Source organism: Anguilla rostrata, chromosome 7 (genome assembly GCF_018555375.3).
Source record: "Anguilla rostrata isolate EN2019 chromosome 7, ASM1855537v3, whole genome shotgun sequence".
NCBI classification, from domain to species: Eukaryota; Metazoa; Chordata; class Actinopteri; order Anguilliformes; family Anguillidae; genus Anguilla; species Anguilla rostrata.
Genome location: NC_057939.1, coordinates 46,891,980 through 46,916,376, shown reverse-complemented (window position 1 = coordinate 46,916,376; position 24,397 = coordinate 46,891,980). Strand labels below are relative to the sequence as shown.

At 44.4% G+C, this 24,397-nt stretch overlaps 1 protein-coding gene across 3 annotated transcripts in view; it reads left to right on the top strand.

Moving 5' to 3' along the window:
• The first annotated feature begins 631 nt into the window (after positions 1-631).
• Positions 632-24,397, top strand: part of tmem117 (transmembrane protein 117) — a 41,295-nt gene continuing 17,529 nt past the window's right edge. Inside the window, exons 1-3 of one of the 3 annotated variants that reach the window (XM_064344753.1) lie at positions 632-1,377; positions 2,346-2,657; positions 15,243-15,375. In XM_064344753.1, the coding sequence (XP_064200823.1) occupies positions 2,378-2,657; positions 15,243-15,375 (413 nt within the window). In that variant the 5' untranslated portion in view covers positions 632-1,377; positions 2,346-2,377. Of the gene's footprint in view, positions 1,378-1,410; positions 1,761-2,345; positions 2,658-15,242; positions 15,376-24,397 lie in introns of those variants that run through there. The other 2 variants (XM_064344752.1, XM_064344751.1) reach the window with 2 other exon arrangements.

Genomic DNA, 24,397 nt, shown 5'->3' with positions numbered 1-24,397 from the left:
TTAAAATTGCTACATTTTTTCCCACTCAGGATTTGTACAAAAGCAATGATAAATTTTGGATTTTTCGTTATCAATCACATCCTCAGCATGAGGACTAAAGGAAAATAATATGCATTCTTGATTTGTTTGTTTGGGTGTGACAAAAATGGAAATGCTTAACTGAGACCATTTTTGTAAGGACCCCATCCATTTATATTAACATATATTCATTTAGCAACCCTTGTTATCCTGAGCAACTTGCAAGCTAATGCATACAATAATAAAATTTTAAAAAATGTAGCACCACAACATGTCTGGTACTGTGTCCACCCAAAAACAAATAATTTAAAATTTTCCCCAAAATTTAGTTGGTGGAATTTGCTGAACTACAACAAGCCATTTAAAAATCATTATCTGAAATCTTGTATTGAATTAAATATTAATTCCAAAAGCAATAATTTTAAATAGCAAATTTCTTTATAATAAATAATGCATTGATGCAAACGGGCTGGTAATGATACATATTTGTATGTTTGCATTTGTTTGCACTATCTCGCGGTTATTCTTAAAGATTAATTGACTAAATGGATCTCCTGTCAAAGTAAACCAATGCAATTAGTGGTGTTCAAGTAGGGACGTCAGCAGTACTGAAATAAATATCAAGTAACAGGATTGCATTATACGTGCTATTCCGTCAGCTCACTCCTTCCCCTCGTGACACACAAGATAAAAAGCTTGGCGCCTCTGGAAAGCCGCGTGTGTTGTCAACATTACTGCGTGTTGATGGTACACGCCTGCAGTGGGGAGTACATCCATCAGCCAGCCTTCTCTTCCCCCCCTCTGACAAAGAGTAGCTAGACTCCATGGACCGTGCTGACGAAGCAGCGCCCCGCTGCTTGCCTCCGTCCGCCGCATGGACAAGCAATTCATGCCAGGGGATTTGGGGGTGTCTCTGTCTTAACAACAGGTCGCATGGCTAATCCCTCACATCCCTGTGCTGGCGCGGCGAGGCGAGGCGTTTCCACCGTGTTATCGGAATGAGGGGCCGTTCGGCTCGTCTGTGCGTGATGAAGCAGCCCGAGAACCAGCTACAACCAGGCTTCCATTCCTAAGAGCGCCGTTTAAAGAAGGGAAAGGAAGGGGCGGCAAGAGTAGCGTGGAGCAGGTTAGTGTGCGTGTGTGTGCGTGCGCGCATTTGGATTGTACACACGCCATATAAATTGGTGGGCGTTTAGTTTATGGCAATCGTAGAAATCCAGTCTGAATCGCTTTGGCGATGCCTGTTATTGTGGAAGAGGGAGGCGAGGCGACACAATATGCAGGTACCGCGCCTGGGAGAGGCGGCATCACTGCTGGTTTGAAGAAAACGCATGTGCAGGCTTCACAGGCAATGATTAGGTAAATACTTGCGGTACATCCACAGCGCTCCAGCGCCGTTCTAGTCGCAGGAATTTCTGGAATTATCAGGACGAAAGTGTATTTCCTGTAGTGTTTTGTTAGATGACTTCTCTTATTGGTCACTGGACAAGCAGGGCTCGAATATTTCTTAAGGTGGTCCGTGGAAAGCTAGCGCGAGCAGTGGCCATGCTTTATATCGTTCTTGTTTGTTTTGGTATAGAGAGTATAACCATAACAAAGAAGCAAAATGCTTCGATGTTTCCTCTTGAGGTGACTTAAGGGAATCCACTTACTTTTCTGTGAGGACAGCTCAACTGCACATCAATGAATACTGTACGTTGTACGTGATTGAATGAGAACCCATTTTGGTGAACATATTTCTTGTGAGTACAAAGATTTTCTAAATTAAAAAAAAAAAATTAAATCAGTGCTTCTTAAAAATATTTTGGAAGCAACTTAGCTATTAAGTCTAAAGAAGTTCTATGTCTGGATTTTGTATCATTGCACATTCCCAGAGTATATGTGTGTGACAGTGTGACAGTAATAGGATTGGTTGGGTTGGAAACCAAAGGGTCTGGCACAGGGGTGAGGTGGTATGTGGGCCCCACCCCTCTGGACACAGCAGGCAGACTGTGGAGAGTTTATTTAAGAGCTTGGCAGAGACTGGGGGTAAAAAAGAAAAAAAGATTCCCAGCGTGGCAGTGTTAAATCTGAGAGCGGGAATGACTGTGGGTGGAAGACCTCTCAGATTAGCATCAGAGGAAGTCATGTCCCAGCACCACACCCTCACAAGCCCGCGTGTGTCTGGAATTTTTAGCCGAGTCTCAAGTTAAAGTGAGTCCTTCTCTGTGCTTTGAGGGTAAGAAACCACCGCGGGTGGGAATGTCTAACCTCCGACCGGGATCGCACTTCCGGTTCCCCTTTTTCCCGCCCTTTTGCCTGTAACTGTCGCCCTCCCTTCCTCCCAGGTGGAACGCGCGGCCGAGGTCTCTCGCCCAGGATGGAAATTGATGCCCGCTTCCGGTACTACTTCCAGCACCCGTGGTCCCGCCTGGTGGTGGCCTACCTGGTCATCTTTTTCAACTTCCTGATCTTCGCCGAGGACCCCATCTCGCACAGCCAGACGGAGGCGCACATGATCGTCGTGGGCAACTGCTTCTCCTTCGTCGTCAACAAGTACCCCGGCGGCGGGTGGAACTTTGTGAAGGTGATCCTCTGGCTGCTGGCCATCGTCGCCGGCCTGTTTGCCGGAAAGTTCTTCTTCCACCAGCGACTGTTTGGTAAGTCATTGTATCCTCCGCAGTCTCCCCACCCCCCCTCCCCCCCGCCAATGTAACCCGATCGGCATCACACACGTCTTGAAACCGATGCACATCACCGGAACTCTGTTCCTCGCTGTCTTTACTCTCTCCCTTTCTCTCTCCGAAGTGAAGCAAACAAGTCCAGGAGGCAGGAAGTTGAGCCGACCGCGGCCAATCAGCCGACTGGCTTCAGCTGCCAGAGTCCAGGTTACACTCCTCAGACTCGAATGACTTTGCGTCACTCATTCAAATATCCCAGCCATTTTTAATGAACCAATCCAGCGTCGTGTTCATGTGATGTTAATGACTATAATTTAGAGGGTTAGGCTACTCTGCGGCCTTTCTAGAGCCCGGAACCTTCTCCCGCTGCTAAAATCAGAACTGCGGTAAACCGACCCGCCTTGGTTTGGGCGGCTTAATTTTAGAACCGTACCGTCATCCTGCACTGCAGTTGCTGTTTTAGCACCATCTGTTTATCCCCTAACTGACCGTACCTTTGGTATTCCACTGCTCTACAGTTAGCCCAATTCTCCCCTGTTTAGCGTGCATTTCTGGGTCTTTCGTTTTCATTCATCCGGTGTCATTTTAAAGGTGTCCGTTTCTCTCTCTCTCTCTCTCTCTCTGGTTTTTCTTTTTCATCAGAGGGAGACTGAGAGCTCCCAATTCAACCTGATTCACGAGAAACAGAGCGAAATATTAACGCACCCACAAGGCTTAAACTGCGAACATCGAAATCACAGTTTTCGATATTTCCGGTGGTTCCCCCTCTGGGGTGCTATGTTACGCGGAGGGGGCTCTTAAATATTCTGCAGCTATCATTCACGTTAGCTGCGTACAGTTGGAAGCGTTTTCGGGTCAGCAACCTTCAGTTACAGCCCCTCCCCCCATAGCCCGCCGCCCCCCCGCCCCACCCCCCTCCCACCAACTCTAAAGACAAAAGAGAAAAGCCGTGATTCCCGCTAGCAGGCAGTTGACAGCCATTCACTTCAGAAAGATGTGCACCTCTGAACATAAAGTGTGCAGCGCGCGCGGGCTCAGGGGCGAAGCCTGGAGTTCAGAATAACATTTAGCAACGCTGTTATATAATACCAGAGATGCGCGCGGACAGACAGACACACACACACACACACACACACGCTGGAGGATGTCATTCATAATGCAGTGTGAGCGCACGGGCGTGTGTGGTCTGATCCACCGGAGGAAGCGCGGAGCGTCCGTCTAGCGCAGAGCGCTAACCGCTTCACCGTTCACACCGTTATTTATGTGACACTGCCACGCCCCATTACGCATGTTAAAAAGCAGGCAGTTAATTCTGCGTTAACTGTAAATCAATAACTACTGTAAATACAAATCACTGCAAATAAATATGCTGAATACACAGCAGTTTTTTTAAAGGAAATTTTAATAAGTGATGTTGGCTATACTGGCTCCCTGTCCCTAATAACATACACACAGGCGCAAGCACACGCACGCTCACAAACGCTCACACATGCATGCGCACACACACACACACATACACGCATGATCACACAAGCACACACACACATACAAACACAGCAATCATTCTTTTCCTGGTTAATTACCACTCTCTCCCTCTGGGGAGGTGCCCTTTTCACCAGGAGCTTTAACTCGCTGCGCTTCTTCTTCTGAGGGCTCACTTACACAGACTGTGTTTACTGTCTGCTGTGGTCGCGTTCCAGATCTGCACTGCAGAGGCAATTGGTTTCATTCCCAAGGAGGAAGTGGCATATAAATATGTAAGAGACAGCAGTGTTTGGCTCATGATCCAATGCTACGGCACAGCGTTTGGAATCTGCAACACACACACTGTGTAGGTTTAGGAGAGGACTCCCTGGGGTACCCAGGGACGCACTGCGGAGTGTAAACCTCCCTGCATTCTCCTCTCCTCTGCAACACAGCGTCTAAAGGTCTCTGTACCTCAAAGTTATCTTCCATTGTTAGGACATTAAGAACGCTCACCTTGAACTTTTCCTCTGGTGTCACTGCAAGGCACACCCCCGGATTACCTGTCAGATTCTGGAAAAAAAGAACTTTATTTGACACCTGTGCAGTTTCCTCCATGAACCCTCACATGCATATTTATGGAGCGGGTCTGACATTTTCTCAGGGATAAGATGGCCTTGATGTCACCTCGCTCATAGAAAGAAACAGAGGAGCTCCACCAATCACAGAGTATGTTTGTAACAAACAATGGAACAACATCAACTGTGATTGGTGGATACTTTCTGGCTGTATGCCAGACCAGTATTTTGACAGTGCTTTGCAATGTTATAACTGAAATGTACTACCTTGTCAGGCTCATGTTTACAAAACTACGAGCTTGACCAAGTTGACTCCCTGCTGTGTGTTAAGTCTGCCAATGTTCCGAGTGTGTTTTGCCCAAAAACCAATGGACAGTTAGGATCATATCCAGGTGTGGTTCCAATTATAGAAGCTGACTGAGGGGCTACTCAAACATTGACCAATAACAACACTGGCTAAAACTTAATCGGACCAATCAGATTGCTTGGAACTCATTTAAATAACTGTAACTTGCCATTTCAGGTGCTCAAGCAAGACGCCCCTCCCCACAGTGAGACGCATTCACACACTTTTGTTCACACTTGAACCATTTTAAAAAGGAAGAGCATTTTATAATGCATTGCTTTACAATCACTTAGCAAACGCTCTTATCCAGAACATCACCAGGAATGCACAAAAAGTCCTTTTATACAAGGCAACCCAGTGCGACACAGAGCACCTTCCATTTTGAAATCATCGTGAGGAAAGGGCAGTTTATTCATAATGGGGGCAAATGCAGAACAGAAAGAGCCTCTTGATTTCTGTTTGTGTGCAGGGATTGGGGATTGGCATGCTATACATCTCACCTTCTCATTTCCTCTGCAAAGATTCTGTAATCACAGGAAAAAAAATAAAAAATACAACGTCACGGCATGGCATGCCTGCAAAGTGTTGTCAGGTCAGATTAATGTATGTAATCCTCTTAGAGGCCACATACATGTGACCCTTATATCTTTAGTTTAAAAAAGACCATATGCGTGCATCTTAATGATTGACGTGCTGCATTACATAGGCTGTTGCTACATCTGTGTTGCTGGAATAAAAGATATATATATATATATATATATATATTTTATTTTATTTATTTTTTTTTTTAAGTGAAGTTACTTCTTTAAAGGATTTAATTGCACGATCCTTCCCTTACGAGCCCGTTGACGCGAATTGGGTTTGAAGTAGAGCACAGCTGCCGTGACTGCTCGTATTTGGGGATCCTAGAAATGATTCCCCTTCTTGCGAGACCTCGCCGTTCTCGCTCCCAGAATCTGCCCTTGGGGTTGCCATCTGGGCCCTGTCAGATGCCATCGAGCACGCAGGGTAAGAGCCGGCTCTGGCAGCTCTACGGCTAGGAACGCTTCTGTGGAGTGCATGGGCGGTATTTCCAAAACCGAGCGATTTAAATATTAAAGGGTACTTAATAAGCTGCCCTACCTTCAAGACTCTGTCCAGGTGATCATGGACTGTGTACATACCTGTGCGCTATCCAGGTGAACATGGACTGTGTACATACCGGGTGAATATAGTCTGTGTACGTACATGTGCTCTATCCCAGTGAACATTGACTGTGTACATACCTGTTCTCTATCCTGGTGAACATAGGCCATTTGCATACCTGTGTTCTGTCCAGGTGAACATAGGCTGTGTATATACCTGTGCTCTGTCCAGGTGAACATGGGATATGTACACACGTACCCTCCTTCCAGGTAAACTCCCAGCAAACAGGAGAAATTATAACTCAAAGATTTGCAAAATGCTAAAATCCGGTTTGGAGCGAAAGCATTTAAGGCCAACTGTAGAAAAACGGATTTCCTGTTTGTGTGTGTGAGAACAGAGCAACTGAAGAGGGTATTTGATGTATTTTTCATTATGAGAGCTGGAGGGATGAACAGATGTTCCGATGTTAGGTTCTGTCATGCACCGCACACAAGAGATTTACAGACAGGCAGTCTCATCGGAAGCCACAGAGTGGGGTCCTTCCAGTGGAGATGGTAGTTTAACTAGGCCACCTGGCAGTGAGGGCACTCCACAGATTGTTATGTAATCCAGCATCAGTTTGTATTTGTCTGCTGTGCTTGCATTGAGCCAATCATAATTTGCAGGGGTTTTTTGGCTTCGCTCTCTGAATATTAAAATGCATTTTTCATTTTCATAGGGCAGTGCTTCGAAAACTCAGTCCTGAGAGGCCCCTGTGTACTGCAGATTTTTGCCGCAACCGATCTCTTAAATTCTTCCATTATATTTTCCTGATGAATAAAACGCAGGCTTGGCTCATTTTTTTGCTTTGTCTTTGAGTTTTCTTTATCTACCAAATGGTTAGTTTTAGTGGCCAGGTGTCCGCACTTTCACCAATTAGGGCCTATTGGTTCACCTGAATTATTTTTTTTAACCTCTTTTGATGTGATCGTTTGCAATAAAGCATGATGAACACAATTCGGATTTGGGACACCTATACTTCATGGCATACATAGCTATTTCTGACATAATGTGGCTTAAGAGAGCAAATAATTCCTCTAAACATGAAAAACGTAATTAAGAAAAAATGAACGGCTTGTTGAAATTCTAGGACTCCATTTGTAGTTGGATGGAAAACCAGGGTACACAGGGGGTCCCCTAGACTGAGTTTGAGAACCACTGTGACAGGGTATATGAAGAAAAGGCTTCTTTGCTGATCTGTAATTTTCTAGAAAATGGTTTTCTCAGTTGTGCACTCCCTTGTTCCTGTCTGGCTTCAGGCCAACCGATCTGTGTTTTAATAGCAAAAAGTCTCCAACAGTGCTTGCCTGCTCCTTTAAAGCAATGTATCCGAAACCTCTATTACTCATGCACAAATGTGTCACGTTGTAGTGCCATAAGATGACCTGATTTTTTAAATTGCTTTCCGTTATTGAGGCATTCAGTGTCTCGGCACAGATTTTTCCTTAAATAATCTGTTACGTTGCATGCACTGCAGACCTTCCATTTCATTCCATTGTCAGAAGTGCTACGGGTTAAGTAAAGGACTGTGACCCAAGGTGCAAAGGTGGTGCCCCATGGGGAATTCGAACCTGAAACCTGGATAGATGTTCAATGTTGGCAGCCTGCTGAGGTCTGCAGTGTCATTCTGCATTATGTAGCAAGTCTGTAGAATAAGACCCTGTAGGATTATGGGATTTGGAGTCCTATTCTTAAAAGTGCTATTGGCAGAGGTTGTTGATCCTCCACCAGTACTTTTATTTAAACCCCTTTTCACAAGAAGCCAAAGGTCAAAGGCAGCCATTTTCGTGCATTGCACTTCTTTCTTTGTTAATATTTTTTCTGGCGCTGTGAATTTGAATACTTTTATAGTGAAACTTTTATCAGAGCTGCCTTATAGTCTAACAAGGCTGTAATTTTTACTTACCTTCTGGGGGGCAGCTTGTGCCCATCTGCGTATAAACTGTGGCTGATCCCGGAGGTGCAGCTGGGTGAGGGCGGGAGGGCGGGGGCGCTGGGGGGGCGGAGTCAGTGATCACCATGGTGCTGGCCCGCGGCAGGGGGCCACTGGAGCGTCTGCTCATCGATCATTAGGCCTTCCTGTGGAGTCCCTGGCGGACGGCAAGCGACAATGCTGAGGCAGCAGGGACTGACCTCTTTCTCTCTCTCTCTCTCTCTCTTTCTCTCTCTCTCTGTCTCTCTCTCTTTCTCTCTCTCTGTCTCTCTCTCCCTCCCTGTCTCTCTCTCTGTCTCTCTCATATTCAAATTCAAAATGCTTTTTTTCTGGTGAGAAATCATTTGTAAATATTGCAAAAGCGGACAAAAATAACTTGAACGAGAACACAGAATTAATTATTAATATAAGTGCTCCGAATAACTGACAGCAGCAACGACGGCTTCAGGAAAGAAGAGGCTCCGTGGCGTGATGGAGGCAATCAGAAGAGCGCTGCGGAGAATTCCTGCATGCGCCTGCCTGACGGGAAGAGAGAACCGCTGGGTGTGCTCTCGCCTGGGAACAAAGCCGTGGAGCCTGGGTGGGAAACCGGTAAACCTTCCCCCCTTTCCCTCAGCACGAGAACTTCGCTCCGTGAACTGTGCCGCATTCTCTGAAATAGGACTGGAAACGGGCTTTGCTACAGGGTGCTGGTCCCAGTTTAGTACCAGAACAGTTTTGAACTTAATCAAGGCTAATAATAATAATAATACCACCCATAGTGAACATCCGATTGTGGTCAACTAATGATTTGCATCTTTCAGTGTTCCGTTCGTGTAGTCTTCCGCAGACATTAGTCACTGACACGTCTGCACCTGCCCCCTGAAGAGTGTTTCTGATGTGTCTGACAGATGTTTGAGGGTTAATCTTCATTATGGTGAGAATTCTTCGGCCATCAACTGTAGAGGTCTTCCTCGAGCTAGCAGGCCCTTTGCGATTACTGAACTCCCGAGTGCTCTCTCTCTCTTCTTAATGATGTTCCAAACAGTTGATTTTAGCCTGAAAGCCTTAGCTTTGGCCTATGTCTTCTGAGTTTCTTTTGTTTCTTATTCCGCATATGGCTCATAATGGCTTCCTTGACTTTCATTTGCACAGCTTTGATCCTCATGTTGACAAATGCCAATAAGACTCCAAAAGGCAATCAAAAGCCTAGAATCAAGACGAGATACTCTCCTATACCAGCCCTAAGGAAGCAATTGAAAACACCTGGCTAATAAGAAACACCTGTGAAGCCAGTTGTCCCAAATATTATATTCCCCTGAAAATGGCGGGTGGCAGGGGGATTCGGGGACTGTGTAAAAAGTGCTGTAATTTTTACAAGGTGAAACCAAAATGTTGTATGTATGTAAATGTATGTGTGTAATGTGTGTGTGTGTGAAAAAAACTGTGTTCAACAAAAAGAGGAGGTGCGAGGTAAACTGCTGATCAGATGTACCAAAGAAAGAAAGCTATTAAATACTTTCTTAGACTGAGATGGCCTTGGGCATCTGTGTTACTTAGATCTTTCAGTGCTTTTCAAATCGCTGAAGTTGCACCCGGCCTTTGTTAAATCACTCACCTTGGAGCACCTTTCATTTTTTTGCCACTTGTTATTTTGTGAAATGATTTATAAAGTGCAATTGATTTAAAATGCAGAACTACGACAATTTTCAATTTTAACATTTTTGCTGAGAATAATTGTATATTAATGTATGTTACCCTTCAGTAACTTCCTGCTGAGGCAAAAATTATCTATGTCCCTTGGATGGTCTGTTCAGGAATCATCATGCCAGGCTTGTTAATGCATAATATAAAGCAGATAAAATGTACGATGGAACTCATCACCACTAAAACAAGTTACTATACAGCCACTAGATGGAGACATATCCAAATATTTAGCTGTTGGTGTAGCAGCTACTGCTATGCTTAATATCAGAATATTCTAGATACTGTGCGTAAGGAATGCATGAGTATGATATTTAAATTTATGGACTTATAAACAGGAATCGATATGGTTTAGATAATCAATTATGTTTTAAAAGAATAGGAATTCACTCTCTGGGGTTTTTGATATTATTTCAGCTTAGATTTTGAAAGGCTCACACGCCCCACAGCTTTTGTGTCTGTGATACAAGCATGCCCTAACACTGCAATAACATCAAAAGGAATTATGTAGATTATGTAGAAAGGAAATCATATTTTCAATTGTCAACATTTTAATTGGAGTTTGGAGAATTGTACAGGTGAATTAGAGCTATGTTCATGTGTGCTTTTATGCTGCTGTTTATGTGTATGTGTTTCTGTGTGTGTGAGTGTGTGTGTATGTGTGTGTGTGTGTGTGTGTGTGTGTGTGGTGCGTGTGTGTGTATGTGTGTGTGCCTGTATGTGTGTGTGGCAGGCTGAAGCAGGTAGCAGGCAGAGGCAGTGTGAATTAGGCCCTATCAGAAACCCTTGGTGCTGGATGGAGATATGACTCAGAACAGTAGGCTGCAAAACCGTGAATCACCACAGAAACTCCCCGGCAGATTACAGCAGATTGCGCTACAAGGACCGCGCATTATAATTCTGATCCCCAGGAATTAGACACGGGGGACTGTAAAGGCAAATAAATGGCAATCAAATGATACGACTGGGAAGGACATGTAAAATGACACAAAAACCTGTTCATCTGCATACATACATACAGACGTACGAAGCACGTCTGTTTAGTTATATTTTAAAAGAGTACAACCAATGACCTGTGATATAAAGCCTATATTATTCAGTTAAGATTTTTATGATGAAAGTAACCAAGTTCTCATGCTGGCCACTGTGGGAGGACTTGGTATTCGTCTTTTTAAAACAATTTTGTTTATGTTAGTAGCATGTCGATTTGTGTTTCAACCAATCATTAGTGCTTCCATTTAGTGGCCTGCCAATCAGAAGTGAACCTGGAGTACCAAAACAGACCTCCATCTCTAGTGTTCACGAGTGACTTATTTATTTTACATTTGTTCATTTTTTGTATTTTCTTTTGTATGCATTTGTACACTGGAGTTATTTTTAAAAAGAATTCCCTTATGGTATAATCAACACTTTAACAGCACAAAAAAACTATTTTACAGGGTCTTAAAGTTTTGGTTTCCTTACAGCATATTAATCACTGTGTCTTATTTTTTGTACGCGCAGACACAATAGATCATTCTACCTCAAAGAAAAATGTGATCTATTATTTTGAAAGTGTTGGAAGCTGAGATTGAACAGCAGGTCAGGCAATTTCAAAGATGTCGGCTTCCTAATAGGAAAATAAATGGACCAATCACATCGTTCATTACTGAAAGGGTCTCTCACCGCCTTTGAGGGTTTTCCCCGCTTTGGTTGTTCATGTATTCCAGATTGTGCGTTTCTCCTTAAAAGGTAAAAAAAATAAAATAAAAATCCATCCAGGTGTCGAAGCTGGGTAAAGTAATATAAACCTTAGATGAAGCTGCTGTAAGACAAGTGACTACAGCTGCAAACTGCCTGTTTAGGTCCAGCCAGGTGGAGCAGAGCCTCCCAGTTTTAGTTTTCTTTGGATCAGGTTCTGGTCCGACTCTGCGGCAGGTCCGTACAGAACCGATGGAGCACTCAGACCCAAACCTACAGAACCACAGAGAGCCCGGTCACTGCACTGAACCGACCAGGCACTGAACCCAAAAGACATGGAACTGACAGAGTAATCCCGCTCACCTGCATGTAAGTGAAAAGGGTACTGTTATCTCTGATAGAGTACATTTTTTGCCTCTGGTAGAGAACATTTTACTCTGGATAGATAACATTGAACCCCTTTTGGAATCATACTGTGCATTGAACTTGCAACAAAAACTTTACCATCTCGCATCTTTTCCCTGAGCTGAGAAGAAACTTCATGGAGAACAGTGTACCTGTTACTGTCGACCTTACCGGTACCTACAAAGTTTACAATGGTCCAGCTGCCACAGAAGACTTTTCAGGCTAGTAAAATTATTACTCAAATGGATCCCTGCACATATATTCTCCGGGCCAAACCAGGATAAAAGGAGAATCATTTAATCATTTTAACATGGGTGTGAAATGCCATTGTAGGACTCAGATGAGCATTGTAAATCCCAGCAGTTACCTCTTTTATGGAAAGGGCCGGGAGCCGAGAGCCAGAATGGCGGCGCATTTGGCTTTCCCCCTAATGGGAAAATAAATGGACCGCTCGCGTATGGCTGCGGGGATGTGTGTCAACAGAGCGGCGGCCTTGTCATAAAAACGAGAGGGGCCGTAACTCAGGCGGAGCGAGCTGCAGGTGAGAGAGAACGCGCGAGGTGACCCACAAACACTCACCCTGCGGTTCGGAGTGCGTCGCGAGCGCGGCGCCGGACGCGGGGAAACGAAACCGGGGAGGCCCCGTGTGAACCGCGGAGGAGAGGGAAACGGCAAAGCGCTCGGCCATTAGCAGAGCAAGTGTCAGCAGGAAACGAGAAGGTTCCCCGCTACAAATTAATTCTGTACCGAAAAGAGCTCTAGAATTCTCTAGTATCTTACAGATATGCGTTTATAACAAAAAGGTGCGTTACTTGTCCGTGGAATCTTGGAGAACCACAGCTATGCCAAAAAGATGGATTATAATTAAGAAAAATTTCACGAACACACATTGATGCAGAAGAGAGCATATAGTCCTTTAGAACCTTGTGGGACCCGCAGAGGTGTCCGATACTGTTTTAGTACACTTTCCCCAGCTTTATTTATTTATTTAATTGAATTTAAAAGAAAATAATTAAAACCCCATTCATGTGAAAAGGTGTACTGTACCAGGATGAAAGACACCTCTTTGGAAAGACTTGCTGAACTAAAAGCAGAACTCTATTCCAAGTATGTGACATAAATAAATAAACAAATAAAAACTTTTTAGGTAAAGAAAAGGTCATTTGTCACCGTTCTGACTAACATTTCAACGAGCCAAACATTCCTATCGCGTTCAGCACCGCGGAATTAACAAACAAATCCCGGCGACGCTCGGAAATGGAACGAGTGACTTTTTTTTTACCTTCAGAAGCTGGTGCCTCCGTAATGGCCTTCTGTCTTGTGCTGTTATTGGAATGGTTTTAGGAACAGCCATGTGGACGGATTTTCGGTTTATCTGCTCATTGACAGATGGGCGGTTCTGGCTCAGGGTGCTGAAATTGTTTGACCTTTGAAGACAGTGTAGGCTCGCTGTAACATTCCGCATAATAAATCGCACATTTGCTAATTAGTTGTAGTGCATTGGATTAGATCCATACTGTAATTAAAAATTGATGAATATTTTAATGTAACTGACTTTAATTTGCGGTTTAATTTAAAGTTGGATGAGATGCAAATGAGATATGACACGTCTTCATTGGCATCTCCGCTTCAGTCCCCAAACCGTTTACGTCCGCTCGCCAAACGCAGATTAATGAGAGAGAGAGAGAGAGGGAGGGGGAGAGAGAGAGTGAGAGAGCAACACGCATACACCACAGGATTCAAAAGCCAGACTGATTGTGTGTGAAAACAAAAGATATCCCGGCAAGATTTGCGCAACTTATTAATGCAAGTTCAACTAAAATGCGCATAAATGACAACAACAAGACGGGCACAGAGGCGTCACGCCGTGCCACACGTCACTATAGCAACGTGAGGCCCGGCAGCCATCGACTCGCATTGTGCCATTTGTCACTCTCCGCTGGTCTGCACTGGGAAATTAGACAAACACCATACTGCGCGGAAATGATGGTGTATGATGACTTATTAGGACCTGAGTGTTCAACAGGGGGTCCATGGGCCCCTGGGGGTCCTTGAAGATGTGCTGTAGGGGGTCCCTGGCCAGACTTGATATGAAATTCCTTTTTTATATATTTTGGAAAATCTTTCAAAATATTTAAACCGTTCAGCAAAGCGCTTAACCTCAATTGCTTCAGTAAATATATCCAGCTGTATAAATGGATACTATAAATGAGAAAGCTGTGTAAGTCACTGCATAAGTCTGCCTGCTAAACATCCGTAATGTTAAAAAAATGTCTTTATTGTGGGAATTCATCTGCCTTTTTACCACCGAGTCAACACAAGTGAAACTTAGTTACGCAAAGGCTTTTGTTAAATAAATATTGTTTGTAGAAAATATATATTTGCTGAAATATGCCTTTGACACAAACCAGGGTAACTTAACTGCGATTATACACCGTGGGGAATAACGGTAAAGATAGGATGGGCAATGATACGCTAAAATGCATTTTGTTAGAAAATACCTCCTAAAAGATATCTATAAACTACCTTAAAAATGGTGGAGGTTTAAGTTCATTTGCAGTTAGCCCAGAGGTATAAACCATTAATAAAGAGAGGGTGGCAAACCATAATGAAGCACATTAAATATGTAATATAGAACTGTGTGTTTTTAGCTGTTTTGATTCTAAATAATAGGCTCATTGCACACAGCAATAATATCCTGTTTAACCAGCTGTTACAGAGTAAATGTGAAGCCTTTTGGTTCATATAAACTCTGTTACAGTTTAGAGTGTTAAGCGTCAGGATTTACATTTACGGTATATCAATACGGTCAGCACCAGCTGACCCAACATCAGATGTTGTTTCATGGATACTGGATGAGAACAGGCAGTAATAATGTAAAAATAATGAGCACAGATTCCCTGCAGTAGTAATGGAGACACTCGGGGCAAAAGATCTGCTTCGCAATGTTAGAAATGCGTAATGTTGTCGCCATAAATAATAAAATGCTTATTTTGCCAGAGGACTTCAGAGCTTTTTTCTCCAAAGCTTTCTGGCACAGTGCATCTCCCCAAATGCCCAATTCACTCCAGTGCCCTTGACTTTAAATCTGAATGGGAAAGCGTTTTTAGGGTGTGGGGCACACTTTGAAGTGTATCCAAATGATTACATACATTTCCTGCCTTTCTTAATGAGATGGATTCCATTTTATTCTGCTTCACTACAGCTTTTGACTTTTGGTCCTCAAACTGCACAAACTAATGACGAAATGAGAACGGCCTTAATCTGTGGTCTTGCTGTTAATGCGTCTGTCTGTCGCTGGCGTTCCCCAGGTCGATACCTGCGCCTGAAAATGTTCCGGGAGGACCACGGCTCCTGGATGACCATGTTCTTCAGCACCATCCTCTTCCTCTTCATTTTCTCGCACATCTATAACCTCCTCCTCCTCATGGCGGGGAACATGCGGTGAGTGGCCTCCGCGTTGCGCTTTTCCCCCATCATGCCTCACTGCTTGACTGATCAACTCGTCCCGCTTGAACGAAGCGGCTCTTCTCCCTCTGTTCAATCACAGCCGTGTCCCTGTCACGGAGGGGGCAGTCCTCAACAGTTCCCGTCAGGCTTTTTGTAGTCCCCAGAGACAGAAGGTCATGAATACCGGACCTGCCATCTTGGCTCACTAGGGACCTTGTTGGAGCCAAAATGCTTGACTCAAGCCGTGGCTGCTGTAGTTGGCGCAAGCATTCACAAGGTTGTGGAATGTTGGTTCGTTGGGATGGAGTATCTGGCAATGGTCACCTTAGCTTAAGCCAAAATGGGGCCTGGACTAAACCATCAGATTGCTGTAGCCATTCACAAGGGTGTGAAATATTTTCTGTTTCTTTGACTGCATTTAAGACACATAGCAGGGATTTCCCTGCTCTTCCACCTAAATCTGAATCCTGTTAATTTGACTTTGTACTGTTTTGCTGTAAAATATCTGAATTACTTGAGTGGGGTGGGGAGCCTGGGTGCATTATGGGTAATAAAGCACAAGCTGAAAAATGTCATGTAACTGGTAAAAAAGGCGCGTCTCATCAAATCCAGGGCAGCACATAACAACAGAAACACAAACGCTGCTGAGTACAAGGCTACACAAAAGAAAATTCAGCAAAACAAAGAGGACAGGTTCTTTTTTTCTTTCCTCAGCAGACGGGAGGTTGGGGGGGGGGGGGACATGGTTTTTATAACCATGCCATCAGTCACAGCGGTCAGTGCCATGACAGGGGGCATCCGTCTACAGGACGTTCCTCTGGCCCTCTGGAATGGGAACGCTCTGCCGAACACACACATACACACACACACACACACGCACACACACAAAACCATTCCTCATGTCTGGAGGGGGACCTGGCAGCTCTGGTCCTTGGGGATGGTGAATGTCATCTGCTCAGCATAGTCCCACTTAAAAAAATTTCATTGGTTCCCAGAACATTCCCAAAATGCATCTTTGCTGGGCTTCCGGGATGTCCCTTGAGCATAAAGATGTAGAGGCTAATGTCTGGTTCCCAGATTAATGTATAATTAGCCAACACCATAATACATAACTAATTAGTGTCTACTTTGTTAGCATTTAAATATTATTTGTGTGGTTTTAGAATAGGCATTATTATTCTTAGCAGACAACCTTATTAACTAATAATTGCATAGGTTATATTTTACAGGAATCCATTTGTACAATTGTATATTTACAAAAGCGAGCCAGGTTTTTGTTAATGTAAGAAAGGAGCCACCAGTTATTTTCCCCTCTCTCCCAGTTTTACTGCACAGCCACTGACCTGCGACAGATAGGTGGCGCTGCTGCAAAGCGAGTGAGAGCCTGATGCTGTCATCAGGCTGTGCAGAAGGCAGTGCAGATGTCAGAATAATGTTCACTGTGTGAACTGGACTGTGTTCTTGGCTATGAATAACTGTGTGAAATGAGTACTGTACCTTATTGAACCTGCATTTTGTAGTTGGTCCATTGACCTTGATAAGCACTTCTGTACGTCGCTTTGGATAAAAGCGTCTGCTAAATAGATGTAATGTAAATGCAACTGCTGTCTTAAGCGTGCACGCTAGGCTAACTATACCACTACGCCAGAACCAAGGTGCTTAGCCTATCTGCTAGCATGCTAGCGGTGGACCAAAGCATGCTTAGCCACACCGCTAGCATGTTAGTAGTAGAGCAAAGCATGTTTCGCCATATCACTAGCATGCTAGCAGTGGACCAAAGCATGCTTAGCCACACTGCTAGCAGTAGTGCAAAGTACAATTAACCATATTGCTAACATGCTAACAGTAGACCAAAGCATGATTAGCCATACCGCTAGCAGTGGAACAAAGCACGCTTATCCATACCGCTGACATGCAAGCAGTAGACCAAAACATGATTAGCGACGCTGCTATTATGCTAGCAGTAGAGCAAAGCAGTGGTTCTCAGCAGTATGGGCCACACATCCCAAACAGAATGAGTCACATGGGCCGCAATTAAGGAAATATCAGTGCACAAACCCTCTAGGGGAAGACTTGTTCTGCAGCACAAGATGTTTTTTTCTTATTTGGGCGCGTGTGTAAGGGGAAAGGTCGTCGGCTTTCAGAGAACTCGCAGAGCATCCCTGTTACCCGAGTGTTCAGCTTGAGCCTGAATTATTAAAATGCTTATTAAAGAGGAAGGGTGTGGGGAAAACACAGCTTGAAAAAAAAAAAGAAAAACGATGTTCCTTCGGAATGAGCTGTTGCCTTATAAACTGTTAAATATCGAGATGCGTTGTGATGGATTTTTGAATAACACATTTGAGACACAGGAACCATTGAAAGTGAGGACGCTGTTTTAAGAAGCCAATCTGCAATGTTTCCACATCAGCTAATTACACTGAGAAAACACCCTCCCCCCCCACCCAGCACCACACAGCCCTTTCATCGCAGATCTCACCTCGCAATAATACACACTTGTTAGCGGTGCCTCACATCTGGGACATTTGCATTTTAATTTGGGCGCCAGATCTGGTCCCGTTTGCACTAAACCGCGGAGCTGTCATCGTCTGGATATCCTCACGCACTCGCACACACACACACACACACACACCGCAGAGCCCAGCCCTGATGTCCCAAATTGCCATTATTGGCATAAATCACGCCATTATTAGCTGCTGTTATTTAATTAAGACCGGGCCATTTTAACGGACCTCTCATTTATCACCACCAATTAGAAGGCCCCTTCTGCCAGGCGAGATTCTAGGTCTCTGTGGGGACCCTGGCTCTGGTTGACTGGCAGAGCGAAGCACGGGACCTGTGGTTCTTTTGTTACTACAGCAGCGATTGGGGGCCGGTGGAGGGGGGGGTTGGGTTATGGGACTGAGGGTTGCCAGGTTACACCCACAGATCAAGGCAGCCATAACAATTACATTCCGACTGGATTAATCTCACTAAAAAAAGAGCGCTGTCTCCATTTTATCACAGACCTTCATTGTCTGCTACGCCTGCTAGTTCTACTCCTCTGTTCTACCTGCACACTGGTAATAATGGCAAAATATCAGTTAAACAAGCCTTAGATTTAAGGGGGGAATATAAATCCTTCTGGCAAGCACAAAAGTCTTGGATTTAAAAGAAAAAACAATAACACGCTGCGCTCTCAAATAAATCCCTTGGATTGAAAATGAGAGAGGGAGGAAAAAAGTGAAAAACGAAATTGAAGAGTTGTGAAAGTAGACGTCAATTTTACCTTGAAAAACCCGAAAAAGTTATTTGTGCACAGGGACTGTCAGTGTCAATTCAACTCCCGACAGTATATACGAGACCAATAGGAATACAATTTAGTCTTGTCGGAGTGATTTAATGGTGAATTTTTGCTGGGCTTTAACTACTTGCTCTTGTGACAGCACAACATATTTCTGGCTTTTGAACGTCAGGAAGCTAGTGCAATAACCTCAGGTCTGTTTGGCAATGGCAGGACCTGGTGATTTTTTTGGTCCTACCACTCTGGAAAGCCTTTGGAGATCCCTTGGTCATTTAAAAACATATCATGGGAGAGATCTTACCTGCTGTACACTTCCTCTTGGGGCTTCAGTTCCATTTGGTAAGTCATATCACAAGTGCAGGGACACCATGTCTTGACTTGACCTGCTGCCATGTGGTTATCCCTCTTAGCTTGGATCAGCTGTTACCGATCTTCAGTCTTAATATTGATCTTCTTGCAAAGATCCCTGTGAATTTCTGAAAGACCAAGGACCCGTATTCACAAAGCAGGAGTGCTGATACAGGATCAGTTTTGTCTTTGTGCTCATAAGTGTGAGCGAAAGTCGTGTGAATGATCTGAGCACTACTACTCCAAGATGTCTAATGAGCATGGACCCTGGAGTCTCATTATGGAAATGACTTTGTATTTGAAGAAAATATACATAGTAAATATTCACACGTTTTGAGTAAACTGGTGCGTGTGTTGGGTGGGGGGTGTGGGGGGGGGGGGTGCTCTGTGACAGAACAGAGCTTTATCAGCTCTTTCCTAGAGCTCTGCATCTGTCAACCTTACATAAAATCTGAGTGATGAAAATGGCCGACATTCCTAAAGAATCCTAATACCCAGCCCACTGCACACAGACCCCTCAATCTGAAACGCACCCAATACAGAGTTCAGATCCAAAGCACAGTTCTTATACACGGATTCAGTTATGGGGATCAGTTATGAAATCATTTCATCAGACACTATTGCCACTGCAGTACAAACATAGAACAAACTGTAGTGGCGGTAATAATGATGAGAACAACAAAAGTAAGAGTCAAATATTTAACTTTAAAGTGCCTTTAAGCATCTCGAGGATGCTTTGCACTGTGCAGAATTAAAACAGATTAAAGTAGAAGAAAATCAGGGGAACTTTTATCAGAGGGAACAGCTTTATCCTCATGTGAAGGCTGGGAGCTGGGATTGCATTATCAGGCCCTGACTCAGACCCTCTGAAGCACACTGTGCGTATCATAAGCGCTCCCCCCGGCTCCTACCGAAGCGGTGACTTTAGTTCCCGGATCCCCGCGGCGCGAGCTGTGATTAGTCTTCTATCGCCCTGTTCCCACATCGTGTAAATTCGTTCTATCAGATCGGTTGCATGTTGGACTTTTAAGTGACCCCGTTTCTGCAAGGCTTTCTATTGAAAATAAGGCCCCCATAGGGGTCCTATGGAATGACGTGTGACATCATATGAACTTTAATTATTCATTCAGAGAGACAGAGAGAGAGAAAGAATGAATGGGAGAACATGAGAAAATGAGTATTACAGACAGTGAGAACATGATAATGTGTCTGTGAGAGGAGGGAGAGAGAATTAGAGATGGAGAGGCAGAGCAGCAAAAGACTGAGAAAATGAGAGGAAGATTACTGAGAACACAGCGTGTGTGTGTGTGTGTGTGCGTGCGATAATACATATATATATCTCACACACAAATTAATTGGTAAATTGATTGTTTTGATGTGCCAATTTATCTTTACATGAGTTACGTGCTGTATAGTGGCAAGCACATAGTTAATTAGCATCACCTTCATTAGCAAGTCAAGTACGGTATGATCTGTCATTGGGACATACTGCTCTGGAATCACAGGTTCAAGTCAGCCTGGACAGATTTGCACCCAAAAGCAATGTAGCAATAAGTGATCCATAAAAGGACAGTGTTTTACATCAGCTACTGTTCCCTTTCTTTTCCAACCCTCCAGTGCAAGTGCTTGCCATATTATGTCATCACATGATCACTGCTGTATTATCATTATGATGTAACTGCAGGATTGTTATATTATGATATCACTAGATGATGTCATTAGAACACTGTCACAGGATGATTATGATGTCACTGGAACATTTTCCTCGTATGATTAGTTCTGGAACAGTAGCCATGTCCACTGTGACAGTCACCCCATCTCTGAGACGGGAAAGAGATGTTACAGTAACATAGAACGGTCTGTAAGTGGCATCTCTTGGACACTGAGGTCTCATATGCTGTACTTGAAATCTTTGATCGCATGACGCTGCTCGGTGAGAGGTATATAATTGCCGTTTTCCGGGTGTCTGCCGTACAGCAGGAGGTCCCAGCAGGAGGGCGCTCTCCGTAGCACACTTCAAAGTTTCTGGGACTCGATGTAAGCACGCAGAGAAGACCGTGCCCCCCCCCTTCAGGAGGTCCACCCAAGAGCCGGAAAGGCCTTCTTTATAGCTTGACAGTAACGTACGGAGACACGGCGGGATCCCTACGGTCGTTAACATCGATGAACTCATGCTCGTGTCAGCACTATTTAAAAAAAATAAATAAATAAAAAAACCGGCAAAGAAATCTCATCTTAAATCACACCGCCAGAGGCGAATTAGATCTGGAGCGCCGCAGAAAGGACAAGTGTCAGAATATTGATTGTGTCTGGCCAGAAGCGCGCAGAGAGAGAGCTCTGTTATCGCTGCCTGACACGGCCCGTCGTGCGCGTAAATCAGCCAAACACTGCCGCGCGGAAGCAAACTGCTTAAGCATTAAACGGAGAATTTCAGAACCAAAGCGAGAGGCTAGCCTGTGCTTGTGAATGTTCTGGAACGCCGGGCATAAACACGCGCTTTAATAACCAATCAACGTTTGTTATTTAAAGTAGTTGTTCACTGTGTCTGAGTATGATCAAATAAGGCTGGTTAATATTACACTAAAAGCACATTTTTTCCGCTGCTTGAAGTCGTATCGTTAAAAAACAATGACTCGGAAAGAGGTGTCTTGGGAATCGTGGGCAAACTGCAGGCAAACTTACATCATCTTTCTTCATTCATATTTTGGTATTTTGCATACAGCAGAGGGAAATAGGGGCAAAGCATATATATTACAGCAGAGGGGAGAAGGGGCGGAGCTTATATATTACAGCAGAGGGGAGTAGGGGCGGAGCATATACAGTAGAGGGGAGTTGGGGCGGAGCATGTGTATTACAGCAGAGGGGAGTAGGGGCAGAGAGTGTTCTGCTGCAGGTGTTTGTCCTTGATTATTTATGCGGCTGCTGCAGGTGTGTCGGTTTACCGCCACTGCTCATGCTCATTGCGTCACCTGACTTGTCGGTTGTTCAAATTTTACCGGCAGTGATTAAGAGAAGAGGCTTTAATCACAGCCTGCAAAACGTTTCCTCCCCCCACCCCATCTCCACGGCGCACACAAAAAAAAAAAAACATTTGTTCAGTTCTACATACAGAAGAGGAGGAGGAGAGTTTCTCCCCATAGAAATTATGGTGCAGATTCAGCACTCCTCTGTAGAACGACTCCGGGACATATCGATTATGATTTCGCGCGGACCAAATTGCTTTTTGAAGCTGGGTGCGGTCCAAAATATTGAGCACCTATTGGGTTTAATGCAGATATAAATCCCTGTTCCAATCAAGATGGCCGTTTGCACGCGAGCGTGGGCAATCAGTCACTGTGCGCCTCGCAGTTCCATTATCACGGGCCCGTCCGTTTAAAGAATGGAATATAAATAGCGCGTAATATATAACTCGCCCTTGTTGAAGCCATTTAATGTTGTTTTGTTTTTTAATGAAAGCCATTTTTATGACATGGGTAAGCAGAGATCCATGGATCTCCCAGGGCCAGTGCTGTTCATGAATAATAATTGGAATCAGGCTTCCCTAATTGTATTTTGTACATCAAAATGTTTTATGTTTTAATTTTCAGCAGTAAAATCAGTTAATGGCTCTGGGGAAAGGGGATCTTTTTTTTTTTTTTAGGCAAAAAGTCTCTTCACCCAGGGAATAATGGGAAAACTGGGGTATTGGATGTGAAATTAAATATTTTACCTCAAATCAGTTTTTTATATACTGGGTCAGTATTTTTTCAGATGACAACACAGATGATAACGCAGATTTTAAACATATGGTCCAAAGGGCTGCTGGGTGGCTCGGATGAGGCATTATTCTAGCGTACGGATGGGCCACGTGGTCTTGTACTGACCAGGGCCGGGTCCTAAACAGCCTCCTAACTACTGTGTCCTCAAAATATGTACTGTCTACTTAACATATTGCCTACTGATTAGGGTGTATTTGTTTAGTACGAGATGGGCAGTATGGGAAAAATGTTTTCTGTACTATTTTCCAGCAGTACTGTGGAAGTGTCGTAAGACATCCCGCCCTTGTCGTAAAAAAGCCCCGCCTCTTCCTCTCCGATTTATGGGACCTAAAGATGGCCCCGCCTCTTTCTCTCTGTGGGACCTCTTTAAAAGTTTGGTTTACTTCCTGAAAAGTGTGCTCCCGGTTATACTGTATTCAGCAAAATGCCAGAAATAAAAATATCATTCTGGGATTTTCTGAACTACATTTAGAGAAAATTTTGCCAACTAAGCTTTCTCATCCAGCGTATTCAGCTTACTATGCTCAACAGTAGGCACGTAAGCTGTTTCGGACATGGCCCATGTCAGTGTTGACTGTAGCCAGTAGCCCAGCAGGGCGATATATGATTGGCTCCTGCGTTGCTTAGCAGCCAGCTGGGATGAGTGTCTCACTGCGCACTAGTGACCCCTTCTGGTTCATCGTGCACCTGCGAGTTCATCTGACCTGCAGTGTCTTTCTCTGACTCGTGTCCGTGCGTGTCTGTAACCTGCTGTGTGATAAAAGCTACTGCTGACACCTTGCGCTTCAAGGGATAGCACCAAAAAAGAAAAAAGCGAAATTAAAAATAATATCACACAACAGCGATGCTTCACCTCGGCTTCGAACCTGCGAACCCTCGCTTTGCGAGCACAGCCATTGCTGGACTCTGCCGCCTGACCGGTGCTGGAGTCCCTCCCTCAGCTGACGACCCGTTAAGTGTGAGAGATGACGGGGAATTTTTTAACAAGCCGCCATTTTGCCCGACGCTCCCCACAGCGTGGGGAGAGACTGCGTGTGGGCAGGCGCTACAGCATATCTCTCTCTCACCCACTCCGCCCCTCCCTCCCTCCCTCTCTCTCCATCCTCCTCCCTCAGATCACAGGCACACAAAGCCTTCTGTGGAACATAAACTCACTTTTTTTTTTTTCTCTCAAGCATTTTAAGCCTCGAACACTCCAGCGCTTGTCCTCACTTTCACCTGAATGAGACCGGAAGAGGCTCGTACTCTTATGTGCGATTTCTTTTTTTTTAAAAGTTCTGTATAAATCTATTTTTAAGCGACTACATTAGGTCAACGTGCTATCAGCTATTCAGAAGACAAGGCTGTGCGGTTTGCTCCGGTTTTTCTTCAGCTGAACCGGGCTGCGGCCTTCAGCACCCCTACCAGAATCACAGAGCCCGTACCCTGTATTTATTTGTAAATTCACACTGTGAGTAGGTCTTTGGCGGTTATTATATACAGGGTATTATACCCATGAAAGCCTAGTTTTTTATTAAAGTGCGTCTGCAGCTCTCTGACTGTTCTCTTCAATATATGCAGGATGTTGAAGCTCTAGGGAACCGGGGAACTGAGAGGGAATTGGGAGGAGTGTTAAAATCAATGAAAG